The 14,102-nt window shown below is 39.9% G+C and overlaps 1 protein-coding gene across 3 annotated transcripts in view; it reads right to left on the bottom strand.

The window, feature by feature from the left end:
• The window catches only part of KLHL2 (kelch like family member 2), a 171,581-nt gene that overhangs the window by 19,300 nt on the left and 138,179 nt on the right, over positions 1 to 14,102 (bottom strand). For all 3 annotated transcript variants that reach the window (XM_005217427.4, XM_015475325.3, NM_001102160.1), the window contains 3 exon segments: positions 13,509 to 13,618; positions 5,420 to 5,536; positions 4,068 to 4,217 (listed from right to left, as the gene is read on the bottom strand). In XM_005217427.4, coding sequence (XP_005217484.1) covers positions 4,068 to 4,217; positions 5,420 to 5,536; positions 13,509 to 13,618 — 377 coding nt within the window.

The following is a 14,102-nucleotide window of genomic DNA, read 5'->3' as shown; positions in this document are numbered from 1 at the left end:
AAGAGACAGTGCCACTATCAACAAAAATGTGTCATGACTCTGACATCCCAATTGTTTTTAAGAGACAGCTGGTTTCACATGAGAAACACCATACTTATGCTGCTGCTGCTAAGTCACTTCAGTCGTGTCCGACTCTGTGCGACCCCATAGATGGCAGCCCATCAGGCTCCCCCGTCCCTGAGATTCTCCAGGCAAGAACACTGGAGTGGGTTGCCATTTCCTTCTCCAATGCATGAAACTGAAAAGTGAAAGTGAAGTCGCTCAGTCGTGTCCGACCCTCAGCGACCCCATGGACTGCAGCCTACCAGGCTCCTCCGTCCATAGGATTTTCCAGGCAAGAGTACTGGAGTGGGGTGCCATTGCCTTCTCCGACTTATTATGCTAATATAAAGGAATTGAAAACTATGAAGACATGTGTATGGAAAAGTTAAATATGACATATTTAAGGAAGGTAAGAAGTAGGGAGTTAGTTATACAAAATCAAGTGAGCATTCTGAAATGTAGATCAATTAAACTTTGTTCTTTCATTTTCTTCACCTATTAAATATTAGTTTAGTTTAAATTGCCTCCTGAAATATCAAATTTAGATATCCTGGGTAAAATAAGGAAAAATAGAAATAACATGATAGCATTTACAAAAATACAGATTCCAAATAAAAAAAGAAGCTAACAATAACATGTGGTGTTATAGTTAACCCTGGTGGTCCAGTGGTTATTGTTAAGCCTTGTCGTCCAGTGGTTAAGAATCTTCATTGCAATCCAGGGGATGTGGGTTTGATCCCTGGTCAGGGAACTAAAGTCCCATACGCTAAGAAGCAACTAAGCCCACACAACACAACTACTGACAAACAGTGGAAACAGTGACAGACTTATTTTGGGGGGCTCCAAAATCAATGCAGATACTGACCACAGCCATGAAATTAAAAGACGCTTGCTCCTTGGAAGAAAAGTTATGACCAACCTCGACAGCATATTAAGAAGCAGAGACTTTGCCAACAAAGGTCCGTCTCGTCAAGGCTATGGTTTTTCCAGTGGTCATATATGGATGTGAGAGTTGGACTATAAAGAAACCTGAGCACCAAAGAATTGATGTTTTTGAAATGTGGTGTTGGAGAAAACTCTTGAGAGTCCCTTGGACTGCACAGCGATCCAACCAGTCCATCCTAAAGGAAAGCAGTCCTGAATATTCACTGGAAGGACTGATGCTGAAGCTGAAACTCCAATACTTTGGCCACCTGATGCGAAGAACTGACTCATCTGAAAAGACCCTGATGCTGTGAAAAATTGAAGGCGGGAGGAGAAGGGGACGACAGAGGATGAGATGGTTAGATGTCATCACCGACTCAATGGACATGAGCTTGAGTAAACTCCGGGAGTTGGTGATGGACAGGGAGGCCTGGCGTGCTGCAGTCCATGGAGTAACAAAGAATCAGACACAACTGAGAGACTGAACTAAACAATAACATATAGTAGCAAAACATACACAGTTTTTCATTATACTGTCCAAATCCATGAGTGCCTTACACAACCCCAAGATAGTTTACTGAAGATACAAAACTAATGTCTGAGTTATAAAAAGATTTATCTTATGCAAATAAGTATGAGTCCACAGAATCAGAGACTAATAAGTCACTGTCATAGTAGAAATATTATCTGTTATTCCAGGACTGCTACCACATTTTGTCTGATGTGTCTTATTGTGATTATAATAAAGTGCGTCATTACTGTTAATCATGTTGCCTCATTCTTAACTATCTAGTTAGAATTAATCTTGAATATAGACCCTCTAAAATGACAAACAGTGCTATTGTAAAAGCATCCAGTAGAAGCACTTTTCAAAACTATGTGCAGATAAATAAACTTTCAGGATAGACTATGCAAATACAAAACTAACAGCAGTATATCTCCCTGCTACCTGTCAGGTCTGCCGCCCTACTCTCCAGTCACCCTGAGAGAGCAGAAGAGAACCTTCATGGATTGGCATACCCACCATGAAATCAAAGCTAAAGAACTGAGAAATCCAAAGTTTAATACAGTTGGGAGGGCCATCCAAACCCATTGGCAGAGAAGAGCCCAGAGACAGTGTCAACTGAACAGATGATCACAAAAGAGAAAATAATTGACAGGATTTCACCAAGAACTCTTTAGAATGTTTTTAAAAGTAGCATGCTTATTACAGAAATTAGAAGAGAATTAGTTTTCACTCTAAAGGTTAAGGCATAGCTAAAGACAGCAAAGCTAAAGATGCCAGCTAAGGGAATATACAGGTTAAGAAGAGACCTTTTAAAAATATGAAATGTTTAAAAAGTATTAAAGATAAGACAAACCTTTTAGAAGGAAGTTACAAAGACCAGCATAAAAGAAATAATAATTCAAATGGGCTAAGGCTATAGATGGCTTTTATAAATCTGTATTTTTTGGTAAGAACAAAAACTGACACCAAACAATATGGACAGATATGAAGTAATGAAGACTTAATAGAGATGACTTCTTATAAAAGGAGGTAAAAGGTATTTGGAAAATGTAAACACTTATAAAATCAGCAGACCCAGATGGCATGCATACTAAGGTATTAAGGGAACTAGCTAATGTACTTACTGAGCCACTTACAATTATTTTTGAAAAATCTTGGAGAACTGAGGAGAGATCAGAAAATTTAAAAACGGCAAATACCAATTTTCAAAATAGGGTAGGAAGTGAGTGCCTTGTAAATATCTTTTAAGTGACAATAATTTTCACTAAAACTTTAGAATATTTTGAGAAAAGCATTCAAATTTCTAGGAGCCTATGAAAATGATGAGTAACACACAGAGGGACATTAAAAAAAAAATCATGCTAAATTTGAATCTATATGATCCTAGATCTCATCAGATGCTATTTGCCAAATTACTTGTTTTGGTTTAGATAATAAACACAATAATATGGACTGACACTATAAATGGACTATAAATGGACTATATTGCTAAGTGGGTATTTCTAATGAGGAATCACCAGGAAGAGTACTGAAGTCCATTTTAAATTAAAATATTTACTAATAATTTAGAAAAAAGGAGGGAGTAGCACTGGTAAAATATAGTCAATTCTAAATTGAGAACTCTTAACACTGGGCAAAACAGAAAAACACTACTAATATGAATTTGAAGCAATTAAAATGTAGGCTCAAAAAAAAAAAAAACTTTGAAAAAATACTAAATAAAAGTATTAAAGTGAAAGAATATAAAAGATATAATTTAATGGAAATATAAAAACAACTAAAGATGATGTAAGAAAACAGTAGACAACAGATTAATTATAATTTCTTAATCCATCATTGCCCCCAAACACACGAGAGCTAGAAATCAATACATAAATAAAAGTATTATATTATGTATGGATCATTTTGATCAACCATACACAAAATGGTGCTTAAAGTGCTGGCCTCCTAGTACTATAAAGATGCACACAGAGCAGAAGAAACTGCAAACAGAAAGACAGAAATGAGGGGTTATTTGTAAAGAAAATTTAATCAGTAAGAAATGAATGGCTTCAACTAAAAAGATAAAGGTAGAATACAAACTTTCACATAGGAAATTTAGGAACACTGGAGATCTGGGAAGACATCTGGGAAATCTACACTGAAATGGCTATGTATGATGTGTGAGTGAACCATCAAACTGTGTACTATTTGTACACAACAGACAATAGGAGGCAACAAAAGGAACAAGCTAGCATCCTTAGTTGTAAGCAATTCTGTGAAACTACTCAGTTTTCACTTATCACCCAAATATGTAGCTTACAAAGAAATTGATCTATACTCTGATTTCTCTGCTGTTAACTAGAGCTGAAGAAACTCAGAAGGGATAAATACCAGTGGCCTCTGTTCCAGAAGAGCAGTATCATGTGGTTTGTAAAGATTAAATGAGTCAAACAACACCCACCCTCCACAGACAAAATCAAAAAAGAAGTTGAATTACATATACTACAATGAATTCCTGGATACATGGAAATTCAGATGAGTAAAATAAATTAAGAGCCTCATTATGGGCCTTTCAGATGAGATAGTAACAGATAAGAACAGCAGATCCTACTTTGGGAAGGTTCATGGGTGTCCTCAATCGGGTCCGGATGCTCTTCATTAATATACGCTGCTCTGTAGGTAGCAGATGGTACTTCATAGCTTCAATGAGGTAATCTTTGCAAGCACTGCTATTCTTCACCAGTGCTTCTTCCTCAACCCTCTGAAAGAAGAAATCAGACTCACCCTATGAGGGGATAGCTAATTCATGATAAAATGACAAAGAAACAAGAATAAGAAAAAAGAATAACTATCTTCTGATTCAATCTAAAAGTTTCAGAGGCAAGTTTATAAATATCACTAAAAAAATGCTTGACTATCTGGTCTACAGAGAAAAATATATAAATAATAAAGAAGAACTGCAATGAAAATCATATACTTCAATGTCAGTTATAGAATAATCTTTAGTAGTACTATGTTCATCTATTTGTTATCTTTAAGCCAAATTAAGAAATAGTTTAGGCCAAACAGTAAGAAAAATTAGAAAATTGAGATAATGAGTCCTTCAAGCAGGGGACGTAATATTATAAAGACAACCTTTTAAAACTTGAAAAAAAAAAATCCAGTAAAGGGATTCAAAATACTTTATAACAATGTACCTATACCACAAATAAATCTTGTCCCTCCTATCCCTATCCTCAAGTGCAGGATAGGTTTCTTGTTTTCTTTTTTTTTCTGTTCGTTTTCTTAAAGGCAGAGTACCAGTGATTACACATATGACAACAAGTAAACAAGCTTCAAACAATTCTAAAATGTTCAGATCTAATGCTAATAAAGAAATGTTTCTTCATATTGATAAATGGCAGAAACTAACACAACACTGTAAAGCAATTATCCTCCAGCTAAAAACAAATAATTAAAAAAAAAGTTTCACTGGATGGCTTTAATTATAAATTAAAATGTTGAAATGACCCTAATATAAAGGAATGCTAATAATACAACAGTAAATTTAAAATTTTTCAGAGACTACTAAAGATCCATTTATTGCTATTTGTTTCAAATAACCTGGTTTTCTTCAGCTTAGAATTCCATTCTATTCCATTCCATTCACTAATTAGAGGAGGCTATTAGAAGGAAGGCAAAAGAGATGCAGAAATGACACAGAACTACAGATGTGGTTTCTGCATGTACTCACATCACCACAGACAATGCTTCCACAAGCCCCAGTACTTGCTTATGCAAACCAGATACTGGGGAGAAGCAAACTTTAAGACCAGGAAGTAGCCCAAGAGGTAGCAGTTGCCAAGGACATCAGGTATATTTACTGCCCTATGCCCGGTTGCCACTGTGTAACGAGAATCTACACACTGTTGCCCCAGGGACATGGTGCTAGTGCATACTTATGTGTTATGCAAATACTTTTACCTGAACTAAATATTCCCGAGGAAGCAAAGGTAACCGTACATGTTCCATCAGCCGAGCCATAAATTCTTGCCTTACATCCTTGTCATGATTCACCCAAGCTATTACTGCTTCAAATACCTTGCAGAGAATATGAAGGAAAGAAAAGTAATGAGTTATGTACCAAGGTATCTGAATAAAATATAAGGAGATTACATTTTATATAACACTCTTGCTAAGACATCCAAGTTTTATCAATGGTTGAAGTTTTTCAAATCATGACTATGCTTTTGCTGTTCAGTTACTCAGTTGTGCCCAACTCTTTGTGACCCCATGGACTGCAGCACACCAGGCCTCCCTGTCCTTCGCCGTCTCCCCAAGTGTAAGCTGCAGGGGCCAGTCTAGAGGAAGAGGCTCAGTGTGGAACCTGTTAAACTTTGCTCAAACTCATGTCCATTGAGTCAGTGATGCCATCCAACCATCTCATTCTCTGTCATCCCCTTCTTCTCCTGCCTTCAATCTTTCCCAGTATCAGGATCTTTCCCAGTGAGCTGGTGCTTCATATCAGGTGGATGGCCAAAATACTGGTGCTTCAGCATCAGTCTTTCCAATGAATATTCAGGGTTGATTTCCTTTAGGATAGAATGGTTTGATCTCCTTGCTCTCCAAGGGACTCTCAAGTCTTCCCCAACACCACAATTAGAAAGTATCATTTCCTCAGTGCTCAGCTTTTCTATGGTCCAACTCTCACATCCATACATGACTACTGGAAAAACCATAGCCTTGACTAGATGGACCTTTGTTAACAAAATAATGTCTCTGCTTTTTAATATGCTGTCTAGGTTTATCATAGCTTTCCTTCCAAGAAGCAAGCATCTTTTAATTTCATGGTTGCAGTCACTGTCTGCAGTGATTTTGGAGCTCAAGAAAATGAAATGTCCCTGTTTTCACTTCTTCCCCATCTATTTCCCATGAAATGATGGGAATGGTTGCCATGATTTTAGTTTTATGAATGCTGAGTTTTAAGCCAGCTTTTTCACTCTAGCACCACTCTATCCATGCAGCCACTGACAGGGTAAAAGGCAGGAAGGCCAGGGGTCTCCAAACTAAGGAAATAGCCTGCAAGTGTCAGACATTTTTATCTCTCTTAAGCGGCAGGAGGAAACAAACTAGCAATATTTTTTCCTTCTCTATACAAATTTAAAAGGAGGTTTCTCTTAAAATACTGTGTTGCCATAATGATACCTGGTTTCACCTGAAGTTAACTATTCTCAAACGTAGAAATAACCAATGCCTTTTACTTATGGAAATGTTTGTCTTAAGCTATGGCAATGGCACCCCACTCCAGTACTCTTGCCTGGAAAATCCCATGGATGGAGGAGCCTGGTAGGCTGCAGTCCATGGGGTCTCGAAGAGTCGGACACGACTGAGTGACTTCACTTTCACATTTTCACTTTCATGCATTGGAGAAGGAAATGGCAACCCACTCCACTGTTCTTGCCTGGAGAATCCCAGGGGCAGGAGAGCCTGGTGGGCTGACGTCTATGGGGTCACACAGAATCGGACATGACTGAAGTGATGCAGCAGCAGCAGCAGCAGCATGCTAATGTACTATGCATTTACCCCCAAACTCTGTCTTCAAGTTGGTTCCGCCTGTTGGCTCAGAACTTACTTGACAAACCAGTATGTTATACTCAGATGTTGTTTCCCTAATCTATATAAATGAAACTATTTGTATGGTGATCTGCCCTTCTTCAAGATTCAAATTAATCATTTTATGGCCCAGGATGAAACATTTGGTGCCAAGATTATCCCAAAATACATCTTATGGGTGAGGGGCCTGGTGCCATGCTGAGTTTTAAGACATTCCTTTCTTTCATTAACAGACTGCTAGTGACTATATAACATCCAACTGAAGACTAGCTGGGGGGTACTCTTTCTGCCCCCTTGTGATGCCTATGTCAGAAGCTTTCCCTATCTCCTTTATACTTTAATAAAAAACTTTATTACACAAAAGCTCTGAGCAATCAAGCCTCGTCTCTGGCCCCAGATTGAATTCTTCTCCTCCAGTGGCCAAGAATCCCGGCGTCTTGCATGATTCAACAACAACCTTTCACCACTGATGGACATTCAGGTTGTTTCCAAATCTTGGTTATAGTAAAAAATGCTACAGGCAAAGGGGAATGTAATATCTCCAAGACTGTTTTCATTTCCTTTGGATATATACTCAGAAGTGGGACAGCTGGATCATATGATAGATCTACTTTTAATTAAGTATGTACTTTAATAACTATGCTTAGTACTTTTACATATTTAGTGAGTACTTTTTGCTGGGTAGATAGAGTGCCTGATGAACTATGGAATGAGGTTCGTGACATCGTACAGGAGACAGGGATCAAGACCATCGCCATGGAAAAGAAATGCAAAAAAGCAAAATGGCTGCCTGGGGAGGCCTTACAAATAGCTATGAAAAGAAGAGAAGTGAAAAGCAAAGGAGCAAAGGAAAGATTTAAGCATCTGAATGCAGAGTTCCAAAGAATAGCAAGACGAGATAAGAAAGCCTTCTTCAGCAATCAATGCAAAGAAATAGAGGAAAACAACAAAAAAGGAAAGGAAAAAAACAAAAGAATGGGAGAGACTAGAGATCTCTTCAAGAAAATTAGAGATACCAAGGGAACATTTTGTGCAAAGATGGGCTCAATAAAGGACAGAAATGGTATGGACCTAACAGAAGCAGAAGATATTAAGAAGAGATGCCAAGAATACACAGAAGAACTATACAAAAAAGATCTTCACAACCCAGATAATCACGATGGTGTGATCACTGACCTAGAGCCAGACATCCTGGAATGTGAAGTCAAGTGGGCCTTAGAAAGCATCACTACAAACAAAGCTAGTGGAGGTGATGGAATTCCAGTTGAGCTCTTTCAAATCCTGAAAGATGATTCTGTGAAAGTGTTGCACTCAATATGCCAGCAAATTTGGAAAACTCAGCAGTGGCCACGGGACTGGAAAAGGTCAGTTTTCATTCCAATCCCAAAGAAAGGCAATGCCAAAGAATGCTCAAACTACTGCACAATTGCACTCATCTCACACGCTAGTAAAGTAATGCTCAAAATTCTCCAAGCCAAGCTTCAGCAATATGTGAACCGTGAACTTCCAGATGTTCAAGCTGGTTTTAGAAAAGGCAGAGGAACCAGAGATCAAATTGCCAAATCCGCTGGATCATGGAAAAAAGAGAGTTCAAGAAAAACATCTATTTCTGCTTTATTGACTCTGCCAAAGCCTTTGACTGTGTGGATCACAAGAAACTGTGGAAAATTCTGAAAGAGATGGGAATGCCAGACCACCTGATCTGCCTCTTGAGAAATTTGTATGCAGGTCAGGAAGCAACGGTTAGAACTGGACATTGAACAACACACTGGTTCCAAATAGGAAAAGGAATACGTCAAGGCTGTATATTGTCACCCTGCTTATTTAACTTCTATGCAGAGTATATCATGAGAAACGCTGGGCTGGAAGAAACACAATCTGGAATCAAGATTGCCAGGAGAAATATCAATAACCTCAGATATGCAGATGACACCACCCTTATGGGAGAAAGTGAAGAGGAACTAAAGAGCCTCTTGATGAAAGTAAAGTGGAGAGTGAAAAAGTTGGCTTAAAGCTCAACATTCAGAAAACGAAGATCATGGCATCTGGTCCCATCATTTCATGGGAAATAGATGGGGAAACAGTGGAAACAGTGTCAGACTTTATTTTTCTGGGCTCCAAAATCACTGCAGATGGTGACTGCAGCCATGAAATTAAAAGACGCTTACTCCTTGGAAGGAAAGTTATGACCAAGCTAGATAGCATATTCAAAAGCAGAGACATTACTTTGCCAACAAGGTCCATCTAGTCAGGGCTATGGTTTTTCCTGTGGTCATGTATGGATGTGAGAGTTGGACTGTGAAGAAAGCTGAGCGCCGAAGAATTGATGCTTTTGAACTGTGGTGTTGGAGAAGACTCTTGAGAGTCCCTTGGACTGCAAAGAGATCCAACCAGTCCATTCTGAAGGAGATCAGCCCTGGGATTTCTTTGGAAGGAATGATGCTGAAGTTGAAACTCCAGTACTTTGGCCACCTCATGTGAAGAGGATTCATTGGAAAAGACTATGATGCTGGGAGGGATTGGGGGCAGGAGGAGAAGGGGACGACAGAGGATGAGATGGCTGGATGGCATCACTGATTCGATGGATGTGAGTCTGGGTGAACTCCGGGATTTGGTGATGGACAGGGAGGCCTGGCGTGCTGCAATTAATGGGGTCGCGAAGAGTTGGACATGACTGAGCAACTGAACTGAACTCACCAAGTACATTATCTAATCTTCTTGAACTTCAGTAACAGAGGTGATAATTTGAAGATATATGACCTAATTCATTGTTGACAACCTTTCCAAACTGAACTTGCTTCTACTAGATTAAAATCTAAAGTCCCTTTTGAATAAAGCACCCAAAATAATAAAGCAAAGTGATACCTGTAATAACAATCATCTACTCTTAGCATTTTTGGTTTTCCTCTGGGTTTGCAAAATGCTGGACCACATACTTCTAAATAATCTGCAGAACAGATTAACTTTCTTTCATCATAATAGTAGAATGTATTAAATGTGATATTTAAAATTTTAAAAATCTAAATAATGACATTAAACATATACCTATGAAAAAGTTAATGAGCTATTAAGAAGATGGTATTTAACCACATAATTTCCTTCCAGATTGATGAGAATATAACCCAATAATCTTTAAAGGGTTATAGAAAATGTTTGATGATATGTAAATGAATAACTGGAGAGCAAAAATTAGGTTATTGTACTGCAAGTATAGAGCAAGACACTAAAAATAATCTACACTATAATTAACATGCTTCTTCAATTCATTCAGTCCACAAGTACCTTTATGTGCCAGATGCTAGAGATTAAGAGGGTCTTGCCAATTTTATCTGCTATTTCTTGGTTCTGTTCTCTCTTCTCCACCTCTCTTTCTGCCACCCTACACCAAACAGATCTTACTGCACACTGGTAACTTCAGCATCCTCCCATCTGATCCTCACCCAACTTCTGATCTATTATGTATATCACCATTTTAGAGTTAGTCTCTAAAAATGGTCCCTAGTAAAACCATTTCTCTAGTATCCGTACCTTATATAGTAACCTCACACACAGGAATCTAAGTTGGCCCCGAGAAACCAACAGGGAAGGTTGTGGAGGCAGTATTATGGAGTCATATTTGTTCTGGTGTCTTGAAATGCTCCTTTGAGGGGAAGCCAGATGTCATGTAAGAAGTCTGATTACTGGTGGTGAGATGCCATGAGAGATCCAAGCCAGTTACAAAGAATAAGTGGGTAGAACAATACCAGCCAACAATCGGCCCAAGAGCCATACAAGTGAGTGAAGAAACTATCCTGGGTGTTCCAGACACATAAGATGCCATGTGCAAAGGGACTGAAGCCTCAGGAATGTGGCTCCAGTTAGAACCATGCCACCTGTCAAGACAACCCAGCTGAAGCCCCAGGCCCTGTAGAGCAGAGACAAACTGTCCCCATGTGCCCTGGATGAATTCTGTTCGCAGATTGTGAGCCTAAGAAAATGGTCGGTGAGGTTGTTATATAGTAGTAGAAAACCAGAATAGTATCCATGACATGTTTGCCGCTAAGTCGCTTCAGTCGTGTCCGACTCTGTGTGACCCCATAGACGGCAGCCCACCAGGCTCCCCTCTCCCTGGGATTCTCCAGGCAAGAACACTGGAGTGGGTTGCCATTTCCTTCTCCAATGCATGAAAGTGAAAAGTGAAAGTGAAGTCACTCAGTCGTGTCTGACTCTTCTCGACCCCATGGAGCACAGCCTACCAGGCTCCTCTGCCCATGGGATTTTCCAGGCAAGAGTACTGGAGTGCGTTGCCATCGCCTTCTCCAATGACATATCTACAGAGTAGGTATTATGGCATTCTCCTACTGCTAAGAACTCTTCAGATGCTCTTTATCACCAAGATAAAGTCAATTTTCTTTAACAAGGCTCAGGAAGTATTTTATGTCATCTCCCATCTTTTCTCTAGTCACTGTGCCTACACACACACACTCTGGGCCTACACACACACGCACACACCGTACCTACACACACTCACACTCCGTGCCTGCACACACACACACACACACACACACTCCATGCCTGCACATACACACACTCCGTGCCTACACACACACACTCTCTGTGCCTACACACACACACTCTCTCCGTGCCTACACACACACACACTCTCTGTGCCTACACACACACATTCCGTGCCTACACACACACACTCTCTGTGTCTACACACACACACACACACACTCCGTGCCTACACACACATACACTGTGCCTACACACATACACGCACACAATCTGTGCCTATACACACACACACACACACACACACACTCTCTGTGTCTACACCCACACACACCACTCTGTGCCTACACATGCACACTCTCTGTGCCCACACACACACACTCTGCCCACACACACACACAAACTCTGTGCCTACACACACAAACTCCATAGTGCATGTGCACTATGCTGCTGCTAAGTTGCTCCAGTCGTGTCTGACCCTGTGTGACCCCAGAGATGGCAGCTCACCAGGCTCCCCCATTCCTGGGATTCTCCAGGCAAGAACACTGGAGCGGGTTGCCATTTCCTTCTCCAATGCATGAAAGTGAAAAGTGAAAGTGAAGTCGCTCAGTTGTGTCCGACTCTTCGCAACCCCATGGACTGCAGCCTACCAGGCTCCTCCGTCCATGGGATTTTCCAGGCAAGAGTACTGGAGTGGGGTGCCATTGCCTTCTCTGGTATAGACACTACAGTATAAACTATAAAGATACACTATAAACTCTAATCTTACTAAACCAACCAAATGCAATCAATCTTTCACATCTCTTTATATTTGCATATTCTTTTCCCTCTACCTGGGCTTCCCTTTTCACTCCCACCCATCCTATTTCCCTGGAAAACTCATACTCACTTTAAAAAAACTCAGATCATACACTGGAGTCATGCTAAATGCCAATCTTTATCCAAGGAATGACTACCTGCTCCTATTGGATCTTATACAGCATTCTGTGATCATGTATTACCTCACTGGTTGTTCTGCTGGTCATAACTAAAGAATTTTATGTTGTCAATCTTCTTATATCCAGAATTCCATAGCAATATCTGGTACACAGTAGAAACTCAACACACATCTATTAAACATGAATAGCAGTGTCTTCCTCTATATTTCTGGGATGTTAAAAGATTATACATTTCACGACATTCATGTATTTTTTCATTTGGTAACTATTATGAGAAATGTGTCTTGCCCCCAAGCAGGATGAATATCCTTGAGGAAGAGAACTAAAGTTTATACAACAAAGCATATAAAAGAAAAACTAAAGTTTTACTTCATCCAAACACAGCCTGTGCATAAACTTCCGTGCCCTGATTTGCACAAGGTATAAACCCTATCCAAAGAATAAAAGCCACTGAGAAGCTTCTCTCTCCACAGATATGAAAGGTGCAGGTGGCTGACAGAGGCGACTTCCAATTTGGAGAGACAGGCTATACAGCCAGACAAAGGAACTGTAGATGGCTCTACAAGGGGAGGGGGGAGAAAACGCAGGGAGAATACTCTGTAAGCTGCAGGGCCCAGTCTAAGGGAAGAAGCTCAGTGTGGAACCAGTTAAACTTTGCCACCTGGGTGTCTTCCAACTCACAAGATGATGAATTCAGTTTGCTTCGAGAATATTATGTTTTAGATCACAATTATTCCAGGTATCTATCTAAGCTGTGAGAAGAAATCCAGTTCCCAAAATGTCCTTTGTTTCAGATAGTTTAATGTGTGCAAGCTCTTACTGTGGGGTCCAGTACAAAACTTCAGTGTCTAAACAGTTAGGTAAGCTCCTATGGAATAAGAAGACAGTCATTTACACAACCAACAAGTCAACTAACTGAGTTTCTCAACTTCTGATCAAAGATAACTGGCTGTCACAAAACAAAGCAAAAAAAGGAAAAAGGAAAAATACTGTATCACTGTACACCAGAAAAAGAAAAATACACATACCTTCTCTTCTGAAGAAATGGTAAGTTTGTCACTTGAGATTAAGCTGCACACTTGTTCAATGCCAAGGTTGAGAAATTCTTCACTGAGCACGACATCTGCAAAATGTTGCTCTGTTTGGAGGTTACAAAGAGAATTGATTCTATTATCATAGTTTCAAACTACTTAGAGAAGAAGAGGTTTTTCTTAATCTAACCTATGAATGAGAAAACCAAGTGCATTTCATAAGTGAGAACTAGTAATTAGTAACAACTCAAACAAACTTAGTGGCAGCCCGGGCAAGAACGCTGTCTGACTGTACACTCAGATGGACTATTTTTATTTTATTCAGTTCAGTTCAGTTGCTCAGTTGTGTCCGACTCTTTGCTACCCCATGAATCGCAGCACGCCAGGCCTCCCTGTCCATCACCAACTCCTGGAGTTCACCCAGACTCATGTCCATCGAGTCAGTGATGCCATCCAGCCATCTCATCCTCTGTCGTCCCCTTCTCCTCCTGCCCCAATCCCTCCCAGCATCAGAGTCTTTTCCAATAAGTCAACACTTAGCATGAAGTGGCCAAAGTACTGGAGTTTCAGCTTTAGCATCATTCCTTCCAA

This window comes from Bos taurus, chromosome 17 (assembly GCF_002263795.3).
Source record: "Bos taurus isolate L1 Dominette 01449 registration number 42190680 breed Hereford chromosome 17, ARS-UCD2.0, whole genome shotgun sequence".
Lineage (NCBI taxonomy): Eukaryota > Metazoa > Chordata > Mammalia > Artiodactyla > Bovidae > Bos > Bos taurus.
This window is presented reverse-complemented; position numbering and strand designations above follow the sequence as displayed.